The 24243-nt window shown below is 38.5% G+C and overlaps 1 protein-coding gene across 2 annotated transcripts; it reads left to right on the forward strand.

Annotated features, from left to right (window-relative positions):
- Nucleotides 1-24243, forward strand: LOC148121607 (vomeronasal type-2 receptor 116-like). 2 transcript variants are annotated; one of them, XM_087906897.1, is made up of 6 exons: nucleotides 1-194; nucleotides 4542-4833; nucleotides 5116-5913; nucleotides 7205-7432; nucleotides 18468-18591; nucleotides 23339-24243. In XM_087906897.1, the coding sequence occupies exons 1-6, from the start codon at nucleotides 1-3 to the stop codon at nucleotides 24241-24243; spliced, it is 2541 nt and encodes an 846-aa protein (XP_087763023.1). The 2 variants fall into 2 exon arrangements, with proteins under 2 accessions (XP_087763023.1, XP_087763024.1); XM_087906898.1 differs by lacking the exons at nucleotides 1-194; nucleotides 4542-4833 and having other exon boundaries at nucleotides 5122-5913; nucleotides 7169-7432.

The following is a 24243-nucleotide window of genomic DNA, read 5'->3' on the forward strand; positions in this document are numbered from 1 at the left end:
ATGCTCACTTTGATTGTTCTCTCCTTGCTCCAGAACATTTTATATCAGGAGCCCAGTTTCGTTCATCCCAGGTGCTTCTGGAGACTGAAGCAGAGTAAAGAGAAGGATGGAGACTCGGCACATTACACCTTCTTTCTTAACCCAGCATATAATCCAGGCACTGCAGAGTATTTGAGAAACTACTTGTATAAACAGTAAGTGCCTTTGTATTTTCTATGTAAGTGTCATCATAACTATCTCATGATGTGTCAAGAGGATGAGGATGAGAACAACGTCTTGAATCTTCTGCCCTCTTCTCCCAACTTCCACACCAATAAGCAACACCAAATTATTTTAAAACTAAATGCTATTTTTCTGCTTTGAAAATTTTCCTTATAGTATTCTGTTTTTCTCCCAGTTACCCTCCAAATTACCAGACAGGAAGCTATGTGAAGAAGGACTCTATACCTTGTTCTATCACATATAGTCTGGTCCTTCATAGTTTCTATAGCACAGTAGTAGCTTATACCTCATCAAAAGAACCCATTTAATTTCCATGAATGCCATCTTAAGTGGGTATGAGTAAACGGCCATAAGTAGAGTCAGCTGATGGACATTCTGTCAGCGCGTCGGTCCTATATGCATTGCTAGAGCAACTAACATTTGTGGCACAGCTAGCTGTGGGGAGTTCTCACATAGAGTTTCAGTTACTCTCTCAGATGCTCTGCATGTGGTCACACTAAGCCTGCTAAAGATGTATCAAGAGTGGAAGTAGAAGACCGGCCCACTCTGAGTTTCTATGAGTTCTTGTTTCTCCATACTTCACATATATACATGTAGAACCACTGGCCTTTAATTTCAAAGTCTACTTCTTTACTTATTGTTTAGAGTGAAGAAGGAATGTATGGAATATAAATAATAAGTTTGCATTCTTTGAAAAGTGAACTTGTCACTAATAGTGGTGACTGCTCACTTCCTTTTTCACTTGCCTTAGTAGCAGCTGTGGCATTTGATTGTTGGCAACACCTGATAATAGGGATAGAGGGGTTACCTACTAGCTCACCTTTGCCATTATTTAAGAGGCATGTATCTTCTCTATATCTAAGTTGTTTATTCTCTGATACTTATATCACCTTTAACTCTTACATTTTTCTGTAAGTCATTTTATTAATTATATCTGTCTATTTTACCAATTTAGGCCTTATATATATTTTGATTTTGTGAATTGCTGATAGCTAGTTTCAATCACAAAACTTTAATCAACCAAGCTACTCTAAAAGCTCAAGTCATAGATGTCTCTTAATATTTAATGTACAGTAGTTAGACTTTGATTTTTACAAGTTCTATCTTGTGAAATTACTGTTATATGTTACTGAAATTTTCTTTTTTTTCTTTTTTGTTTTTGTTGTTTTGAGACAAACTTTCTCTGTAGCTTTGGAGCCAGTTCTGGAACAAACTCTTGTAGACCAAGCTGGCCTTGAACTCACAGAGATCTGTCTGCCTCTGCCTCTGGAGTTCTGGGATTAAAGATGTGCACCACCACCGCCCAACTAATGTTGCTGAAATTTTCAGTGAGACTTTTCCTGTGTGGTAATAAAGAATATCATAAATTATTTTTATTTGGAAAATGTATAGATAAATAATTATGTTCATATATAAAACTTTGCAATGGTACAATTTCTAAGTGGTAAACAGATTGTATTTAACTCTGAATGAATTATTCAAATTAAATACGTATGTTTAATGTTTAGTGATCAGATGATATGCTATGAGTTAGAAGGAAACAGCAGTTACTATTCATTCCATAAACACAAATTGGTATTATTCTCTTCCAACTGACTTCTTAACTGTTGACTGGCTTTTTTTTTATTAAAATACAATTAACAGGGTAGAGTCCATAGTCCCACAGCAGTTACACATTTTTATTACATAAAACTCCATAAATATTTTTTATACCTTTTACAAAAGCATCTTCTATTTTTCAAAAATGTAATACTGGCACATACAAATCTCAGGAGGATATCAACATGTGTTAGTGTAACTGGAAAGTAGTTAAAAGATAATTTCCAGAAGAAAAATTGCGTTGATCAGATTCACCCAGTGTAAATATATGACATGCTGGTGTAAGCATAAAATAGGTAAACAATATTGAGGAGGTAGTGCAGGCCCTTAATCTCTGTACTCAGGGCCTAGAGCAGTTATACCCTGTGCATTTGAATCACATCTAGTCTACAGCAAAGGCTCATTCAAAACCCTGGAATTCAGCTGGACAGGGGTGGCACATGTCTTTAATCACAGCACTTGGGAGGCAGAGGCAGTTGAATCTCTATGAGATCAAGACCAGCCTGGTCTATAAGAGCTAGCTCCAGGACAGGCTCCAAAGCTACAGAGAAACCCTGTCTTTTTTTTTTTTGAAACTAATTTTATTAAATTATAAAGAGTTTCCATTTACGCCCCTCCTCCCAACGCCCTCCCACTCCCCCCCTCCCTCTTCTCCTCCCTCTTTGTCCCCAAGGGCAGTCAGGGTCTCCTGCCCTGTGGGAAGTCCAAGTTCCTCCCCACTCCCTCCTGAGCAGTTCTTCCCAGAGAGGTGAGTGGGTGCTAGCCTGGGCAGCCTGCCTGCCTCTCCGGGAAGGGAGCACAGCCCTTCCCCCCTCAGCTTCTGCGGCAGGGTCTTCGGTGTTCCAAGGGACCCCTCCCCTCCCCCCACTGCTGCGGGCCCTTTGTCTCCTGAGTCCTGGGAAGACCAGCTAGCCCTGTTGCCCTGCTGAGCAGTTCTTCCCAGAGAGGGCTGAGGAGCTCTATCCAGAGAGTGCGGTGAAGTCCTACCCAGAGAGTGCTGAGGAGTTCTATCCAGAAAGTGCTGAGGAGTTTCATCCAGAGTGGGGGAGATGGGCAGGCGCCAATGCAAGAATTCCTCCAACAACCTGAAAGGCAACATGACATCGCCAGAATCCAGGGAGCTCGAAACTAGAGGAATTGAACACCCTACTCCAGAAGAAATAGAAGAAATCGACTCTAAGCGCTTCTTTATGAAAATAATAGAGGAACTTAAACAGGAGGTGAAAATCTGCCGTAAAGAAATGGAAGATAAGTATAACAAAAAAATTGAGGAAATGAGTAAAGAAATGGAAGAGAAATATACCAAAAAGTTTGAAGAAATGAGTAAATCCGTAAATGAAATTCTGGGAAACCAAGAAAAAACAATCAAACAGGTAATAGAAACAGTTCAAGATTTGAAAACTGAAATGGAGTCAATGAAGAAATCACAAACCGAGGACCGGCTGGCTATGGAAAATCTGGGTAAACGAACAGAGACTTCAGAAACAAGCTTAACCAATAGAATACAAGAGATAGAAGAGAGAATCTCAGACTCTGAGGACACCATAGAGAAATTAAACACTCTGTCCAAAGAAAACAGCAAATCCAACAAATTCTCATCACAAAACATTCAGGAACTGTGGGACACAATAAAAAAACCAAATCTAAGAATAATAGGAGTAGAAGAAGGAGAAGAATTGCATTTCAAAGATCCAGAAAATATACTCAACAAAATTATAGAAGAAAACTTTCCCATCCTAAAGAACGATATTCCTATGAAGGTTCAAGAAGCATACAGAACACCGAATAGACTGGATCAGAAAAAAACATCCCCTCGTCATATAATAATCAAAACACAAAGCATTCAGACTAAAGAAAGGATATTGAGAGCTGCAAAGGAAAAAGGTCAAGTAACTTATAAAGGTAAACCTATCAGACTTACACCAGACTTCTCGATGGAAACCATGAAAGCCAGAAGGTCCTGGATAGAGGTACTGCAGAAACCCTGTCTTAAGAAAAGAAAAATTTAAAAAAAAATAGAATTAATTCACTATAAATTCCTAAATGTACACTAATACTGTCCATATGCACAGATGTATACAGACATACATCTTAACATCATGCATCTCTGGTATTTGAATATTTTTTTAAAAATATATCTTTAAAAGGATTTTATGCCTGAAATAGATAAACCAGAAACTAAAAAAGAACAAGATGATGATTGATAGGATTGGATATGTTAAGTATATCGCCCACTGACTATAAAGAATTGTAAGTACAAGAGCCAAATATTGCCCAGACTATTGTGCACTCATCAGACAATTCAGTTAATTTCAAAAGAAAATACAGAAAAGTCAATGGCTCACACATTCCATGAATTTATAATGCACAATAATTTAAAATTGAAATCATGACTGGGTTTAATGTTTGGTTAAAGCCTGTGGCCTTATCTTTACCTTCTGAGCAAGCGCTCAAAGCTCAAACACCAGAGATGAACAAACCTCTCTGTGGAAGATGACATTGGTTCATCTTCTTTATTGGATTAGCACTATCATGAAATTTTAATTTCTTTTCAGGCTTCCAGCGTTTTATGTGTTCTGAGTATCACAATATAGAATATTCATTTCAATCATTGGCGGGGGGGGGTTGGGAATACCATGAAGTACAGATAGTTCTTGTACTGATTGCGCATGATTTTCTGTAGATCTCTGTCCTTATTAAAAAAGTGTATCATTTTCCAGAACACCAACGGAAAACTATCAGTTTGTATTGGCCTTAACATTTTCCTTGGATGAAGTCAACAGGGATCCTCTTCTTTTACCAAATATGTCTTTAGTATTTGACTTTCTAGCAAGTGGTTATAAGACTGTGTCACAATTACGCAATTGCATTCAATCTTCTCTCAATTTTCATGATAATCTTCCTAATTATATCTGTATAATATGGAACACGTGTGTAGTTGTGCTCTCAGGACCAAACTGGGTAGTATCTTCAATAGGTGGGAAAACCTTGTACTTCTACTATTCTCAGCAGGCAAGGATTTTTGTGATGGTTATGCAAGAAATCCTTTCTCCATTGGTGCCATCCTCAGATGCTAAGATTAGTATGAGGAGCAGACTGGCCTTACACTTATTTCAAACTGCATAGTCCATGGAAACAATTCAGAGACTTCATGGACCATCTATATTTACATTATTGAAATAGAGATGAGGGAAGAAGTAACAGGAAGGGGGTGTTTTAGAATTCTTTGCAGAAAAGTGTGTTTAACAAGTCCTTAGCAGTGCACGCTACTTCACGCTGTTCCTTGTTTCCTAGATCCTTCAGCTCACCTATGGACCCTTCCATCCTACCCTGAGTGACCATGAACAATTTCCTTTTCTGTATCAAATGGCCCCTGAGGACACATCTCTACCCATGGCCATGGTCTCCCTCATACTTTACTTCAGCTGGAACTGGATTGGGCTTGCCATCTCAGACAATGATCAGGGTACCCAGTTTCTCTCGTATTTAAGAACAGAGATGGAAAAAAATATACTCTGCTTTGCCTTTGTGAATATGATTCCCCTCAACCTACATTTGTACATGTCAAGAGCTGAAGTGTATTATAACCAAATCTTGTTGCCATCCTCAAATGTTGTTATCATTTATGGTGACCCAGACAGTACTCTAGGTGTCAGCTTTAGAACGTGGACATCTCGAGGTATACAGAGAATCTGGGTCACCACCTCACAGTTCGATGTCACTACAAGTAAGAGTGACTTCTTGTCTGAATTGTTCCTTGGTACTCTGACATTGGCACACCACCATGCTGAGATTTCTGGTTTTAAAAATTTTATCCAAACAGTGAACCCTCTTAAATACTCAGATGAATACCTGGCAAGGCTGGAGTGGATGAACTTTAACTGTGAAATCTCGGATTCTATGTGTAAGACATTGAGGAATGGCTCATCCAACAGCTCTCTGGAATGGGTGATTGCACAGACATTTGACATGGCTTTTAGTGATGACAGCTATGATATATACAATGCTGTTTATACTATGGCCCATGCCTTCCATAAGACTCTTCTTCAGTCAGTGGGCAATGAGGAAGTACCCCATATTGACTGCTTGAAGGTGATATTTTTATTTGTTGATATTCGTTGTCATCTATATCAGCCTTTAATAGAGTCTCAGATGCCCCATTTTAGTAGGTTAGGATATATTTCCCCAAATACAAAGATTTCTGAACATTTTTCTCTTGAGGAAGAAAATCTAGTGGTTTGTAAAAGTCTCAAATGCAAAGACTGTGGAGTGGGAGACACAATTTATCAATCAAAATCCGTGATTTTGTTACAGAGCACTGAATACCATGACCCCTGCTCTAATACTGGAAACATAGGAGTCTTCCTCATCAATCCTCTCTATCATAAAATAGAGCCTTTGTTCCTTAATTGACAAATATGTGGTAGTCAGTGTAGGGGATGGTTGTCACAAGTGTTTTAAACTGATTCTGCACTAACTCTAGGCTCTGGAAAGCTCACATGTGTTTGAAGGGATAATTCTTATTGTTTATGAGTGGATATTTGTGTGTTTCTATGTATCTGCGGGTTTATCTGTGTTGAAGTTATGTGTGTGCTTCTATCTATCTGAATATCTTCCTGTCTGTAATAAGTGATAATAAATTTGTCTATTATCAATATCTTTCTCTATGAGTGTGTTTCTTTGTATCTCTCCCTATGTGTATTTGTCAGTGCATATGTCTGCATATGCCTATGTGTGTGTGTAATTTGTGTGTTTTTGTGGATGTGCTTGTACATATGTATATCTGTGTTTCTGTGTACATGTGTGTGTTTTAGTGATTGTGTTTGTACATGTGTATAGCTGTGTTTCTGTTCCTGTGTATGTGTGTCCGTCTTTGTATTTGAGGATAAATTTGCCTGTGTCAATGTCTCCTTTGTGGGAGTTTGTGTCTGCTGTGTCTCCTTGTGCATGTTTATCTATAAATTGGTGAAAATTTTCATTGGCCTGTGTATGTTTTGTGGGTTTCCGTTTTTTGTGTCTGAGTGCATAAGTCTGTTTGTGTGTGCCTGTGTGTTCATATCCTGTCTTGGCTACATGTGTATATGTGTGTGAATAGTATCTGCCTGTATTATGTATGCATATGAGTCTGTGTGTATGTGTTTGTGCACATTTAATACTTATAATTATAATTAGTGTCTGCATGTATGCCTGTGCTTATGATTGGTAATTCCTCTGATACAAAATAAAATTCTAGGAACATTATGATAATTTTATTTATTTACTTGCTTTCACTGAGACTTCTCACTGGACATCTTCTATAAAGTTGTATTTAAGATGAAGTCATAATATATTTTCTGACTTCAAGGAGGGGCAGATTCACTAAGAAATGATGCCTGTCTTTCAGCTAAACTCCATACTTAGGAAGACCCACTTCACTAATCCAGTTGGGGACAGAGTGAATATGAACCAGAAAGAAAAACTGCGGCCAGAGTATGACATTTTCCAGATTTGGAATTTCCCAAGTGGTCTTGGACTTAAGGTGAAGATAGGAATGTTTAGCCCATATTTTCCACACGGTCAACAGCTCCATTTATATGAAGACATTCTAGAGTGGGCCACAGGAAGTAGACAGGTAGGTCTGACCTGATGAACTGATTTACATTACACAGCAGTAACACTGTCACGTGGGTTCACCTGTGCTTCCATGTAACTTAGTAAAAGTAGATTGTCACTTTAGGAGCCATTTTCTAGCCTCCTACAAAATGTTTCTTCTTTTCACTTTTTTGATGTGATATTGAATGAATTGTTTCAGAATTTCATACATGCATACTGTGATTTTTATCATACCAGAACATGTTTCTGGTTTCTAATATAAATATAAAACTGTTTTTTTAACCACTGTTTAATCTTATTTCCTATAATTGAGAAATGTTCTCTTGGTACCATTCTGATTACTACACAGTGATTTTTTTTTTCTTTTCTGCTGCACCTCTGACAGATGCTGAAAGAATGTGACTAATTGTAAGGGAGGAGTAAAGTAAGCACATGCAAATTATTCATTTTATTATAAAATTTGCTTTAAGCCTTTTTACCAACAGGTCCTAACCATGTGTTAATATAACAGTTTCCTAACCCGTTTAGAAACCCTGTAGATTATAACGTTGTTGTGGATGTGATTGATTTGTCTGCATGTATTTCTGTGCAGTGCTAGAATGTGTGGTATATATTCATGTCAGAACAATGATTTGGATTTCTGGGAAACTGGAGACAGTGTGATGCCACACAGGGGGAACTAGAAGTCAAACTTGAAACTGTGTATGAGGAGCAATTGTAATTGACATTTGAGCCATTTTTCTAGCCCTGATGTTTATCCTGTAAATGAAATTGTTCACTAGATGAACATTGCTCGATTTCATTACTTCTTTCGTAGTTCACTCAAACAAACAAGTGAACAAGTGTGTGTCTAGTTTTCTTATCTCTGTGGGTGGGAGGTATTGGTAGTAAAGTAATTTGGCTTCTGAAAGTTTATAAATGTTATGTTCCATTATGGGTTTTAGGCATGATATAGATAATAATTCTCATGTGGGTGGAATTTAGGTATCCAATTCAAACTTCCCAACTACAAAGTGACTTTTGATCTGAGGGTTTCACTACTGAATTTGATCTGAAGGCTTAACTACTATCCATTTAAAGACCACCAATGAAATTTCACATGTGCTCTAAGAAGCCTCAGTTGAGCATTACAAAAACATCCACTGGAGGAATATAGAATATTAAGAAAGTTGCAACCATTTCTATACTTCCAAATGTGCATATTTCAATGCAGAAACAAATGAATAAAATATGAAGCATGCAAGCAAGACAATTCTTCATGTCAGAGTCATATATTTAAATGAGAACAAATTCAATGGTTTAATTGGCTGACGAATAAAGCTGTTTTGGCCAATAGATTAGCAGAGCAGGGCTAGACAGGAAATCTGTACAGAGATAGAGAGAGTAGGTGGAGTCAAAGTGATGCCATGTAACTGCCAAAGGAGGAAGATGCTGAATCTTACCAGTAGACCACAACCTCATGGTGATACACAGATTAATAGAAATGAATTAATTTAACATGTAAGAGTTAGCTAAATGATGCCTAAGCTACTACTCAAACAGTGTTGTAATTAATATAGTTTCTGTGTAACTTTTCGGGTTTGGGCAACAGGGAGACAAACAAGAAGTTTCTGCCTATATAAACTAATACAGAGACAGAACAAAGTTCAATGATGAACATAAATTACAGGAATTAAGAACCACTCTAACACCACTATAGAAGACACTTGAAGAACTCCTACAAACTGAAAAGAAAGAAAAATACAAGTGGTAAAGGTATGTAAAGACAGCACTAGAATACCAGACAGAAAACCGTTAGAAAAGTATCAATATTGTGATAACGACAATGAACAATATAATTAGTAAATAATTCTCAATGACAATTTATTGCTAAACTTTATATTCTCTAATCAAAATACACAAATATCAAGGTTGTCTGTAAAGGCAGCAGTCATTTTGTTTCCAAAAACACACCTTAGTTACAAACATGAAGAGAGACCCCTTTTATAAATATGGGGGAAATAATTTTGAGGAAATGTAACATAATAAAGAAAATTAGAGACCATTCATTTTGATAGACATGGACGTAAAATTCTCAACTAAACCTGAGTAATAAAACTCAACAACACAACAGAAAGATCTGCTCCTGTGACAAAAATGACTGAATTCCAGGGATACAAGCTTGGTTCAACAAATGCATATCAGTTATATAAATGTGGCACAGAAATAGACTCATGAATAGAACTAGAGGAGCATCCGAGTATGTGCAGAAAGTGCTCGTAAGAAACAATTTCAGCATTCATTCAGAGTTAAAATTAAAAAAATAAAACCTGACACAAAAGAAGGAGCACATCTTGACTTAGTAAGGTTTTCTTTATATTAATTAATATTTTCCCAGCCTAATCATATGAAATAAAATAAAAATCAATAAATAAGAAACTTAATATGGAGCTAGGCATCCCTTAAGGGCTGTTCACCTTCTACTCTGGAATGTAAGGGAGATCCTAGTGGCCTGCAGGTGAGGTAAGAATAGGAAAATGGCTGGGAGGTACTGATAGCTGCCTTTGCTTCTGCAAAACCAACTTTCTGCTATGGGAAAGGGATAAACTATTTTTTATTACTATATAGTAGGAAAGTAAGAAACAACTGAGGAAATAAAACAGTTTTCCTGCCCAGCTATGGATTTCACAGGTAGCTGTAACACACACTTTTCTGATTTCTAGCTTAAAACCCCATCTTTATCTCCCTTCTGCACCTGCATGCTATTTGGCTCTAAGGCTGCCATCCTTCTGCAGTAAGAATGAATTCATTTCCTCTAAAAGAAAAATGTTTTCTATGACAATCTACTATATGAAGAGAAACTCAAAGAATTGTCACTAAAATCCTAAGTGAGGTCAGGTGTATGTGGTGGTGCACATCTTAATCCAAATTCTTGGACGTCAGAGAAAGAGAATTTCCTGTCTCTTTATGGCAAGTCTGGATTACATAGCAAGTCTAGGTCACCTATGGTTGCATATAGTAGAGACCCCACCTGAAAATCATGGGCAAAATTGGACAAGGTTTTAACATTTTCTCCACTCTTCTTCAAAATAGTCCTTAATATCTTAGCAAGTATAAAAGTAAGCTGTGCTGAGTCAGCTCAGCAACATTCCTGATCAGCAAGGGGCCCTGACTTCTAGCAGAAGGCCATCGGAGGGCTCAGCTGCCTTCGCGCTGGGCCTGGGCTGTAGGCGCTTCCCGGCAGGCGGCAGTTCCTGTGTCTTAAAAGCCTGCCTGAGAACAGGTGGGGCCAGAGTCAGCTCAGTGACATTCCTGACCCGCAAGGGGCCCAGACTTCTAGCAGAGGGCCATCGGAAAGGTGAGTTTGCTTCTGGCCTGCTGCAGGGGCCTGGTGAGGAGGAGCTCGGACTTTCCCCGACCCCATAGACTCCCAGGTCACCTTGCAGTGCTGGCTCCACCTTGCTAAGCTCTCCCGCCTGCCATCCCAGCTTCCATCCAGGTAAAAATTCCTATATTTCTCCCTTCCCCCTGTAGCCATAAAATTTCCCCAGCTCAGGTGCCTTCACGCTGGGCCTGGGCTGTAGGCGCATCCTGGAAGGAGGGAGTGCCTGTGCTTCAATAACCTGCCTGAGGAAAGGTGGGCATTCTGTCAGTGAAGTTCATGCCCAACAAGGTAACCTGACTGGTACCAGAAGATCCAATAGAGAGCATTTGAAGGAAGAGATGGGCAGACACCAAGGCAAGACCTTGTCCAACAATCTGAAAATCAACATGAAAACACCATATCCCAACGACCCTACAATAGAAGGACTTGAACACCTTAAAGCTGAAGAAGTGGAAAAAAGTGCCATTATGAAAACATTAGAGTCCATGAAACAGGATATGAATAACTCCCTTAAAGAATTGGATGAGAAGTATAACAAAAATTTTGAAGAAATGTGTATAGAAATGGATGAGAAGTATAAAAAAAAGTTTGAAGAAATAAGTAAATCCGTGAATGATACCCTGAGAAACCAAGAAAAAACAATCAAACAGGTAAAAGAAACAGTTCAAGAATTGAAAACTGAAATGGAGGCAATGAAGAAAACACAAACCGAGAACCGGCTGGATATGGAAAACCTAGGTAAATGAACGGAGACTACAGAATCAAGCATAACCAATAGAATACAAGAGATAGAATCTGAGAATGAATCTCAGATTTTGAAGATACCATAGAGAAAATAAATACTCTGGTCAAAGAAAACGGCAAATCCAACAAATTCTCTTCACAAAACATTCAAGAAATCTGGGATACAATAAAAAAACCAAATCTAAGAATAATAGGGATGGGAGAAGGAGAAGAACTGCAGATCAAAGGCCCAGAAAATATATTCAACAAAATTATAGAAGAAAACTTTCCCAATCTAAAGAATGATATTCCTATGAAGGTTCAAGAAGCATACAGAACACCGAATAGACTGGATCAAAAAAAAAAAAAATCCCCTCGCCATATAATAATCAAAACACAAAGCATTCAGATTAAAGAAAGAATATTAAGAACTGCAAAGGAAAAAGGTCAAGTAACTTATAAAGGTAAACCTATCAGACTTACACCAGACTTCTCTATGGAAACCATGAAAGACAGAAGATCCTGGATAGAGGTACTGCAGAAACAAAGAGACCATGGATGCAAACCCAGACTGCTATACCCAGCCAAGCTATCATTCACTATCAATGGAGAAAACAAAATATTCCAGGATAAAAAAAAATTAAACAATTTGTAGCCACAAATCCAGCCTTATAGAAAGTAATAGAAGGAAAATCGCAACCCAAGGAATCCAACATTGCCATCACTGCCTACAATAACCCAGACATCTAGCGACCCTTCACAATCACAACTCAAAGAAGAGAAACACACAAACTCTACTACACACACACACACACACACACACACACACACAAATAATAACCGGAATCAACAACCACTGGTCATTAATATCACTTAATATTAATGGACTCAACTCACCGATAAAAAGGCACAGACTAAGAGATTGGATACGAAAACAGGATCCAACATTCTGCTATTTACAAGAAACAAACCTCAACAACAAAGATAGACATCTACTCAGAGTAAAGGGTTGGGAAAAGGTTTTCAAAGCAAACAGACCTAAGAAACAAGTGGGTGTGGCCATTCTAATATCTAACAAAATTGACTTCAAACTAAAATCAATCAGAAGAGATGCAAATGGACATTTCATACTCATAACAGGAACAATGCATCAGGAGGAAGTCTCAATCCTGAATATCTATGCCCCTAATATAAAAGCACCCACTTATGTAAAAGAAAAACTTCTAGAACTCAAGGCAGTCATCAAACCACACACACTAATAGTAGGAGACTTCAACACACCTCTCTCACCAATGGACTGGTCAATCAAACAGAAACTCAACAGAGAAATAAGAGAATTACTAGAGGTAATGAATCAAATGGACTTAACAGATATCTATAGAACATTCCACCCAAATAGGAAAGAATATACCTTCTTCTCTGCAGCTCATGGAACCTTCTCGAAAATTGACCACATATTCGGTAACAAAGCAAACTTTCACAGATACAAAAAAAATATTATTAACCACCTGTGTCTTGTCGAATCACCATGGAATAAAGTTAGAATTCAATAACAATTCGAACACCAGAAATCCTACAAATGATTGGAAGTTGAACAGTCAACTACTGAATCATTCCTGGGTCAAGGAAGAAATACAGAAAGAAATTAAAGTCTTCCTTGAATTTAATGAAAATAAAGACACAACATACTCAAACCTATGGGACACAATGAAAGCAGTGCTAAGAGGAAAGTTCATAGCACTAAGTGCCCAATTAAAGAAAACAGAGAAAGCATATATTGGAGACTTAACAGCACACCTGAAAGCTCTGGAAAAAAAAGAAGCAGACTCTCCCAGGAGGAGAAGACTGGAAATAATCAAACTGAGGGCTGAAATCAACAAAATAGAAACACAAAAAACAATCCAAAAAATCAACAAAACAAAAAGTTGGTTCTTGGAGAAAATCAACAAGATTGACAAACCCCTAGCCAAACTAATCAAACAGCAGAGAAAACACTCAAATTAATAAGATCAGAAATGAAAAGGGAGACATAACAACAGACACAGAGGAAATTCAGAGAATCCTTAGATCTTACTACAAAAGTTTATATGCCACAAAGTTGGAAAATATACAAGAAATGGATTGGTTTTTAGATAAATACCATTTGCCAAAGTTAAATCAAGACCAGGTGAACAATTTAAATAGACCTGTTAGTCGCAAAGAATTAGAAGCTGTTATCAAAAACCTTCCGATCAAAAAAAGCCCAGGGCCAGATGGTTTCAATGCAGAATTCTACCAGAACTTCCAAGAAGAGCTGATACCTATACTCCTTAAGGTATTTCACAATATAGAAACAGAAGAGTCATTGCCAAACTCTTTTTATGAAGCTACAGTTACCTTGATACCAAAACCACACAAAGACACAACCAAGAAAGAGAATTACAGGCCAACCTCACTCATGAACATTGACGCAAAAATACTCAACAAAATCATGGCAAACCGAATCCAAGAACACATTAGAAAAATTATCCATTATGATCAAGTAGGCTTCATTCCAGAGATGCCGGGCTGGTTCAACATACGCAAATCTATCAATGTAATTCATCATATAAATAAACTGAAAGAGAAAAACCATATCATCATCTCGTTAGATGCTGAAAAAGCATTTGACAAAATCCAACATCCCTTTATGATAAAGGTGTTGAAGAGATTGGGGATACAAGGATCATACCTAAATATAATAAAAGTTATTTACAGCAAGCCAACAGCTAACATCAAACTGAACGGAGAGAAACTCAAAGCCATTCCATTGAAATCAGGAACAAGACAAGGCTGTCCACTCTCCCCATACCTCTTCAATATAGTGCTTGAAGTTCTAGCAATAGCAATACGACAACATAAGGGGATCAAGGGGATTCAAATTGGAAAGAAAGAAGTTAAACTCTCGCTATTTGCAGACGATATGATAGTATACATGAGCGACCGCAAAAACTCTACCAAAGAACTCCTACAGCTGATAAACACCTTTAGTAATGTGGCAGGATACAAGATCAACTCCAAAATATCAGTTGTCCTCAAATACACAAAGGATAAAGAAGCAGAGAGGGAAATGAGAGAAACTTCACCTTTCATGATAGCCACAAATAGCATAAAATATCTTGGGATAACTCTGACCAAGGAAGTGAAAGAACTTTAAGTCTTTGAAGAAAGAAATTGAGGAGAATACCAGAAAATGGAAAGATCTCCCTTGCTCTTGGATTGGGAGGATCAACATAGTAAAAATGGCAATTCTACCAAGAGCAATCTATAGATTCAATGCAATCCCCATCAAAATCCCATCAAACTTCTTCACAGACCTTGAGAGAATAAAAATCAATTTTATATGGAAAAACAAAAAACCCAGGATAGCCAAAACAATCTTATATAATAAAGGAACTTCTGGAGGTATAACCATCCCTGACTTCAAACTCTATTACACAGCTACAGTATTGAAAACAGCTTGGTACTGGCGTAAAACAGAGAAGTCGACCTATGGAATCAAATAGAAGACCCAGATATTAACCCACAAATCTATGAACACTTGATTTTCAACAAGGGGCTAAAGGTATGCAATGGAAGAAGGAAAGCATGTTTAACAAATGGTGCTGGCATAACTGGATGTCAACCTGTAGAAGAATGAAAGTAGATCCATATCTATCACCATGCACAAAAATCAAGTCCAAATGGATTAAAGACCTCAACATTAATCTGACCACTTTGAACCTGATAGAAGAGAAAGTTGGAAGTAGTCTACAAGACATAGGCACAGGAGACCACTTCCTAGGTAGAACCCCAGTAGCACAGACAATAAGAGAATCAATGGATAAATGGGACCTCCTGAAACTGAGAAGCTTCTGTAAAGCAAAGGACACCATCAGTAAGACAAAAAGGCTACCTTCTGACTGGGAGAAGATCTTCACCAACCCCTCATCAGATAAAGGCCTGATCTCCAAAATATACAAAGAACTCAAGAAACTAGACACTAAAACTCTAATTAACCCAATTAAAAAATGGGGTAATGACCTGAACAGAGAATTCACAACAGATGAACTTCGAATGGCCAAAAGGCACTTAAGGTCATGCTCAACCTCCTTAGTGATCAGGGAAATGCAAATCATAACAACTTTGAGATATCATCTTACTCCTGTCAGAATAGCTAAACTCAAAAACACCAATGATAGCCTATGCTGGAGAGGATGTGGAATGAGGGGAACACTCATCCATTGTTGGTGGGAATGCAAACTTGTGCAGCTACTGTGGAAATCAGTGTGGCGGTTTCTCAGTAATCTGGGAATCAACCTCCCTCAAGACCCAGCAATTCCACTCTTGGGAATATACCCAAGAGATGCCCTATCATACCACAAAACATTTGTTCAACTATGTTCATAGCTGCACTTTTGTAATAGCCAGAACCTGGAAACAACCTTGGTGCCCCTCAATAGAAGAATGATTAAAGAAGGTATGGAACATATACACATTAGAGTTTTACTCAGTGGTTAAAAAAAAAATGACATCTTGAATTTTGCATGCAAATGGATGGAAATAGAAAGCGCTTTACTGAGTGAGGTAAGCCAGACCCAAAAAGAAGAATATGGTATGTATTCACTCATAAGTGGATTTTAGGAATCATTAAAGGTCTTTGAGCCTATTATTCGTAATCCTAGAGAAGCTAAATAAGAAGGTGAACCTGAAGAAAATCATGTAGTTATCCTCCTGGAGATTGGAAATAGACAAGAGTGCCAGATAACCTCGGGTGCATGGGGGGGGGGGGTGGGAGGGTTGTTGGAAGGGGAGAAGGTTAGAGAGAAGGGAGTAGGGGAGGAAGGGGGAAAGCTTGGGGCACTGGGATGGGGGGAGGGAGGAAGGATGGATATGGGATCAGGGAAGAATAAATTTCAACTAAGGGAGTCATTTTAGGGTTTACAAGAGACTAGATTATAAATGGGATCCTAGGTTCAAGGAGAGATCCCCAGATTGTTCTCTGGACAGAGGAGAGGGTACCTGAACCGGCCTTGGCCCATAACCATACTGATGAATATTTTGCTTATCACCATAGAACCTTCATCTGGCGATGGATGGAGATAGCGACAGAGACCCACATTGCAACACTGGACTTAACTCCCTAGGTCAAATGAAATCAGATGGAAAGAGAACGTGAGCAAAAAAAGGCAAGACCAGAGGGAACCTTCATCCGATGATGGATGGCAATACAGATGGAGACCCACATTGGAGCACCGGACTGAGCCCCCCAAGGTCCAAATGAGGAGCAGTAGAAAGAAGAACATGAAAAAGGAAATCAGCACCGCGAGGGGTGCGATCACCCACTGATACAAGGGGACTGAACTAATGAGAGTTCACAAAGGCCAGTTGGACTGGGACTGAACGAGCACGTGATCCAACCAGATTCTCTGAATGTGGCCGGATTCTCTGAATGTAGCTGGCCCGGAGTCTTTCTGAAAAGCCATTGACAATGACACTGGGATTTGTTTCCTCTGCATATACTGGATTTTTGGGATCCAGTCTGGATGCTCACCTTCCTTGACCTGGAGGGAGGGGGGAGGAACTTGAACTTCCCACAGGGCAGGAAACCCTGATTGCTCTTAGGAATGGAAAGGGAGGAGGAGAGGGAGTGGGGGGAGTGGGAGGGTTTTGGGAGGAGGGGCCAAAATAGAAACTTTTATAATTTAATAAACTTTGAAAAAAAGTAAGCTGCAACCATGAAAAACAGAAAAGAAGGGAATAAATGTGTCCAGTGGTAACACACATGTTTAACCACTGCATTCAGGATGCAGCAGAGGGAGATCCCTGTGAACTCTAAGTTAGCCTAATCTATACCAGTAGTTGAGATCTACCACCATTACACAGTGAAACCCTGTTTCAAGGAGAAAGAAAAAAGGGGGAAGATTTGTGCATAACTAGGTTGTGAAGAATATGAAAAAATCTATGTATAGGAGACACTGTAGTTTCAATACAGAACTCGGCACTGTGCAATGGATGGAAAGTGAAAATGTGATATTAACAGATTTCCAAAGCAACATATAGATCCCTGTCACCAGGTTTTTGATGATATGGAGATATTTTTATTATAATTTTAAAGAAATCTTTCAATTAACTTTAAGTTATTTAACTTTTATCCAGGTTCTGCAGTATCTGCAGACTCTGTAAATCACTTTATTCTCAGGAAATACTCAACCTTCCAGCTCAGTGCACATCAACTCAGCACTTTACTAGAAATACACCAGGCTTTACCTAGTCTTCTGTTTCTTTACACTCTGTCATGCTTTGCAGGGTGATTTTAGTGGAGTTCATGTGTGCTATCTCAGATTTGAGGAGTATTTCCCTGTTTTAGATTTCTCCATTAGTCCTAGCTTGCTATGCTATTGCTGTGATTAAACAGACCATAAGCAAAGTGAGAAGGGTGGGTTGGTTTGACTCATGGGTTATAGTAGAGGGAAGACAAGGCAGGAATCTGAAGACTGCAACTAAAGTACAGATCCTAAAGGAACACTGCTTACTGGCTTCTTCTACCTGATTTCTCGTACAACTCTGTCTAGGGACAGCACTGCCCACTGGGCACTCCTACAGTAAATACCAATCAATAAAATGTTTTATAGATATTGTGACAGGCTACTCCAATGGAAAGAACTTTTTAAAGTTCCCTCTAACTTTCAAATGTACTTTGTGTCAAGTTGCGAAAAATTAAATAGAAAAACCAGTTTGCATGCTCTGTAGTGTTTATCCAGAGGAAACACGTCATTCTTCTTCTTAAATTTCCAGCATTGTGAAGCACTGAACTTTATACTAAATTGATTCTACGCATTCATATAATTTGGCATTCTATAATATGATAAGTGGAAAACTTATTGATATTTTAACACAGTAATTTAAAATAGTTATGGAAGGAGTAGGCAAAACTCCTAATAACAGCATGTTTTCTAATTTTCCTCAGATGTCGCCCTCTGTGTGCAGTGCTGACTGTGGTCCTGGATTCAGAAAGTTCAGGCAGCAGGGAATGGCAGCCTGCTGTTTTGATTGCACTCCCTGCCCAGAAAATGAAGTTTCTAATGAGACAAGTGAGTATTTGCTGTTGAAATAAACCCTTCACGTGGATCATCCTCTCTAACATACACAGGGCTGACCAAAGGGTCTAAAAGTCCACTGTAAAATCAAATCTATCACTTTCCTACATTTGATTTATTGGAATGTAATCAACATCAATGTCCCTCAAATTACACCATATAGTATCACACACATCTTTGACTCAGAAAACTCATAGTATGTGTCAGTTTCTCAAAGAAACAGTTTTGATAATCAAACTGTAGTGCAAGGAAATTCTAAACAAAGTCTTTCCTAGTGATTGTTTAATCTATTTCCATGTGTGTATGTGTCTCTACAGACATTTGTAGACATCATGGATATGTAATAATCAGTGAGAACCAGAATAGGGAAACTTTGATTATTTCCTGTCAACTACTCCTTCTGTTTGAGTTTGCTTCTTTTTGCTTGGGAGCTTTCAGGTGTGCTGTTAAGTTGGTATGCGAGATTTTTCCAAATTCTTTATGGGGACTCTTAGCACTGCGTTCAGAGTATTTCATAAGTTTGGATATGTTGTGGATTCATTTTCATTGAATTCTAGGGCATCTTTAATTCCATTCTTTATTTCTCTGTTGATCCAGTGGTAGTTTAGTTGAGAGTAGTTCAATTTCCTTAAGTTTTTAAGATTTTTTGCTTTGTGTTGCTGTTGAACTCTAAGTTTAACCCATAGTGGTATAATACAAGGGGTTATTTCAATTTCTTTGTATCTATTCAGAATGTTTTTTATGTTCAAGTACATTTCAATTTTTTAGAAGGTTGCATAAGATACTGAGAAGAAGGTATATTCTTTTATGATTTGGTGAGAGGTTCCATAGTAGTCTATTATGTCCATTTGTGTTATAAATCTGTTAGTTCCATTGTTTCTCCATTAAGTCTCTATCTGACAGACCTGTTCATTTGTGTGAGTAGGGTGTTGAAATCTTCCACTATTAATGTGTGAGGTCACATGTGTGATTTATGCTTTAGTAATGTTTCTTTTACAAATGTTGGTGCCCTTGTATTTAGTGGATAGTATTTCAAAATTGATACTTCATCTTGATGGATTTTTCCTGTGATGAATATGAAGTGTTCTTTTTAATCTCTATTGATTAAACTTAGTTTGAAGTCTATTTTGTTAGATATTAGGATAGTTATATCAGCTTGCTTCTTAGATCCATTTAGTTGGAAAACCTTTTCCCAATCCATTACTCTGAAGTAATGGCAGTCTTTGAAGTTGAGATATGTTTCTTGTATGTAACAAAAGGATGGATTCTGTTTTCATATCCATTCTGTTCACATGTCTATTTTCATTGTCTAATAAAGTCCATTAACATTAAAAGATGTTAATGACCAGTGATTATTAATTCCTGTTACATTTTGGCTCTAGTGGTGGTGGTGGTAGAGTGTGTGACTTCCTACTTTGGGTTTGGCTGTTGTGAGATACCATTTGCCTGTGTTTTCATGGATGTAGCTACATTCTGTGAGTTGTAGTTTTTATTCTAGCACTTTCTGTAGTGCTGGATTTGTGGATAGGTATTGCATAGCTCTGATTCTGTCATGAAATACCCTGTTTTCTTAGTCTATGGTGATTGAAAGTTTTTCTGAGTATAGCAGTCTGGGAAAGCATCTTAAAAACATTGGTTCCTTAATGTTTGTAAAGACTCTGTGCAGGACCTTCTGGCTTTTAGGGTCTCCATTGAGAAGTCAGGTGTTATTTTGATATATCTGCTTTTATATGTTACTTGGCCTTTTTCATTTGCACCTCTTAAATACTTTATTTATTTTGTATGCTTAGTGCTTGGTTATTACGTGATAAGGGGACATTTTTCAGGTCTAGCCCATTTGGTGGTCAGTAAGCTTCTTGTAGTTTTGTAGGCATGTTCTTCTTTAGGTTGAGAAAGTTTTCTTCTATGATTTTGTTGAAAATATTTTCTATATTTTTGAGTTGGGCTTCTTCTCCTTCTTCTATTCCTATTTTTCTGAGGGTTGGTCTTTTCATGGTGTCCCAGATTTTCTGAAAGTTTTATGTTAGGAATTTATTGGACTTAATATTTTCTTTGACTTAAGAATCTATTTCCTCCATTGTATCTTCAAAGCTTGTAATTCTTGCTTCTATTTTTTTGTATTCTGTCTGTGTTGCTTGAATCAGTAAGTAGTTCCTGTTTACTTACCTAGATTTTTCAATTCCTGAATTTCCCCTGTTTGTGTTTCCTTTATTGTTTCTATTTCAATTTTCAAGTCTTGAACCATTTCCTTCCCCTGTTTGACTGTTTTGGCTTGGCTTTCTTTGTTTCTCTAAGGGATTTATTGGTTTCTTCTAATTTTTGTTTGTCTTTTCCTTGATTTCTTAAGAGAATTTTTTATTTCCTCTTTAAGAAGCTTCATCATTTTTATAATGTTATTATTAAGGCTGTTTTCTTGTGTTTCTGCTATATTGGAATATTCAGGTCTTACTGTTGTAGGATCGCTGGTGATTCCATATTACTCTTTCAGTTGTTGAATATATTCTTATTCTGGCATTTGTTCATCTGTTCTTCCAACAGGTGTGGGTCATGCCTGTGCCTTAATAGTCTGTTCTTCCAACTGGTATAGCTTCTGTCTGTGCCTGTTTTCCAAATGGTGTGGTTTGCACTTGTACCTATGTAATCTTCTATGGTTAAGGGGACTGCTGGCCATGGAGAGGATGTTCAGGTGCCTGTTTGCTGTCTGATAGGACTACACCACAGCAGGGAAGTTCCATCAGAATTGAGGACAGGATCCAGCTGCCTTTCTGGTGCTGCTTTTTCCAACCGATATGACTTGTGACTGTGCCTATGTAATCTACTGGGTGGGACTGGCCATGGGGAGGATGTTCAGATATGTGTGGTTTGTTGGTGGAGTATGTTTTGGAGGGACAGAGTCCAGAGGGTCACAGGGGTAGTAGTGCAGCCTGAAGGAAGTTCTCTGACCTACTTGCCAGCTCTTGAGAATTGCCTGGTTGTAATACAACAGGTGGGCAGGGCCCAACTGCCTTGCTCGTGCTGGAATGAGATTGGGAGGGTCATGGGATTTGCCTTAAGGTTTAATTAGGGTCTGAACATTGGGATTGTCCAGCTCGAATGCTGATCACTCACTAGTTTTCCCAACTGCAGTGGTTTGCACCTGTGCCTATGTAGACAGCTGGCATTATGAGGAAGGGCTGGCCATAGGGAGGGTGTTCAGGTGCATGGGATTTGGAGGTGGAGGATGTCTTAGAGGGACAGAGTTCAGTGGGTGGCAGGGGTAGTGGTGAAGCCTGGAGGCAGGTCTCTGACCTGCTTGCCAGCTCTTGAGAATTGCCTGGTTGTTGGTTCTTATGAACAATACTCATGAGTGCAGCATTTTTATTATCAGATGAGGATACAACTAAGGGCATATTTATTTAATTACTTTGCATTTTCAAAGATCAAAATTATATTTTTATATAATCTTCCTTTCTCATTTTCCCTCCAACTTACCCCATATAAACATGATCAACCTCATGTTCATGAACTCATTATTTGCTTTACATATACACATATAAAACTTAATGATTCTGAAGGTGCTTTACTCCTTCCAAGCATTGCAGACATGTCTCTAGCAATCTCTGCCCTTCTCCTGCATTCTCTTTGCCTTGCTATAAATAGTTAGATTACATTGTTAGTTTGAATATAATTTGCCCCCATAAGACCATGGGGAGTGGTCCTATTAGGAGGTTTGACCTTGTTAGAGAATATGTGGTTTTGTTGAATAAAATGTGTCACATTAAAGGCAGAGTTTGAAGTCTCTTATATGCTCAAGTCACATGCAGTGAGTCTGTTTGCTTCCTGTTGCCTATGGATCAAACATGTAGAATTTAAATCTGCTTCTTTAGCAGCAGGTCGATCTGCAAATCACCATATCCTACCATGATAATAATGGATTGAACTTCTGAACTATAAGACACCAATTAAATGTTTTTCTTTAAAGAGTTGTCATGGTCATCATTTCTTCTCAGTAAATTGGGAACATGGGAACCATGGAAAAGGGTAGAAGGAGAGGAAAGAGAAAGGGAGGAGAGCAGAGACAAATGTGTAGCCCAATAAAAAAACTAAAACATGAATCCAACTCAAAAACAAAAACAAACAAACAAACATAAAACTAAGACAATTACATTCCTAAAGTTAGCCACCAAGGTCTATTGCCTTCTTAGCCACTTCCTCCTCCTGAGGCTGACTGTCAAGTCCAGCTATCAAAGTGTGAAGTCAAGCTAGGGAAAATCTCTCATGACTGGTGCCCTAATTAACCTGATAACCAAATTAAGCACTTCTTCCTAGAATGTGGTAACCTTTTTACATTTATAAAAAGCAATTTTCCTACAGGGTACGCCCATTTCTACTCTATCCATAGGAAGCTCTTTGCCCTCCTGACCCAAATACAGCCTTCCTCCTCGCCTTTGTTTCTTTTCCTTATCCCTCATCCTCTATCTCATGTCTTTCTACTACAAATATCAGTACTTTCTTTATACCATGACAAATGGCATCATTAGCATGCATTTAGTAGACAGTGTAATGATTGTTTGCTTTTCATTTCACTAAAAGATAGTGAATGAGTATTATGAAATGGAAGCATTGCTTTGCAGCAATATCTTCCAACTACATCCTCAGCATGAGTGCAGATATTGCAATGCTTTATCAACACACATAAATGAAATGTCCTGTGAATAAAAGTGCTCAAGCTGCACTAATCATACATTCCTTTCTCCATCAGATGTGGATCAGTGTGTAAAGTGTCCACAGGACCAGTATGCCAGTACAGAACACGTCCATTGCATTGACAAAGCTGTGAGCTTTTTGAGCTATAAAGACCCCTTGGGGATGGCTATAACCTTAATGGCCTTGTGCTTCTCTGCACTCACATCTGTGGTTCTTGGGGTCTTCGTAAAGCACCATGACACTCCACTAGTGAAGGCCAATAACCGGAATCTCAGCTACACCTTGCTCATCTCACTCATCTTTTGTTTCCTATGTCCCTTGCTCTTTATTGGTTATCCCAACACAGCTATGTGCATCCTGCAGCAAATCTCCTTTGGAGTGGTATTCACTGTGGCCATTTCCACTGTGTTGGCCAAAACAGCTACTGTGCTTCTGGCTTTCAAAGTCACAACTCCTGGAAAAAGGATGAGGTACTACTTGATTTCAGGGGCCCCCAACTTCATCATTGTCATCTGTACCCTCATCCAAACTATTATCTGTGCAGTTTGGCTTGGAGTTTCTCCTCCATCTATTGACATTGATGCCAAGAATGAGCATGGCCACATCATCATTGTATGTAACAAGGGCTCAATTATTGCATTCTACTGTGTCTTGGGATACCATGGCTCCCTTGCATTAGGAAGCTTCATTGTGGCTTTCTTGGCCAGGAATCTCCCTGAAACATTCAATGAAGCCAAGTTACTGACATTTAGCATGCTGGTGTTCTGCAGTGTCTGGGTCACCTTTCTTCCTGTCTACCATAGCACCAAGGGCAAGGTCATGGTGGCTGTGGAGGTCTTCTCCATCTTGGCCTCTGGTGCAGGCTTGCTGGGGTGTATCTTTATCCCCAAGTGCTACATAATTTTGTTGAGACCAGAGAGAAATTCACTTCAAAAGTTAAAGGAGAAAATATCCTCCTGA

This window comes from Myodes glareolus, chromosome 6 (assembly GCF_982192425.1).
Source record: "Myodes glareolus chromosome 6, mMyoGla1.1, whole genome shotgun sequence".
Lineage (NCBI taxonomy): Eukaryota > Metazoa > Chordata > Mammalia > Rodentia > Cricetidae > Myodes > Myodes glareolus.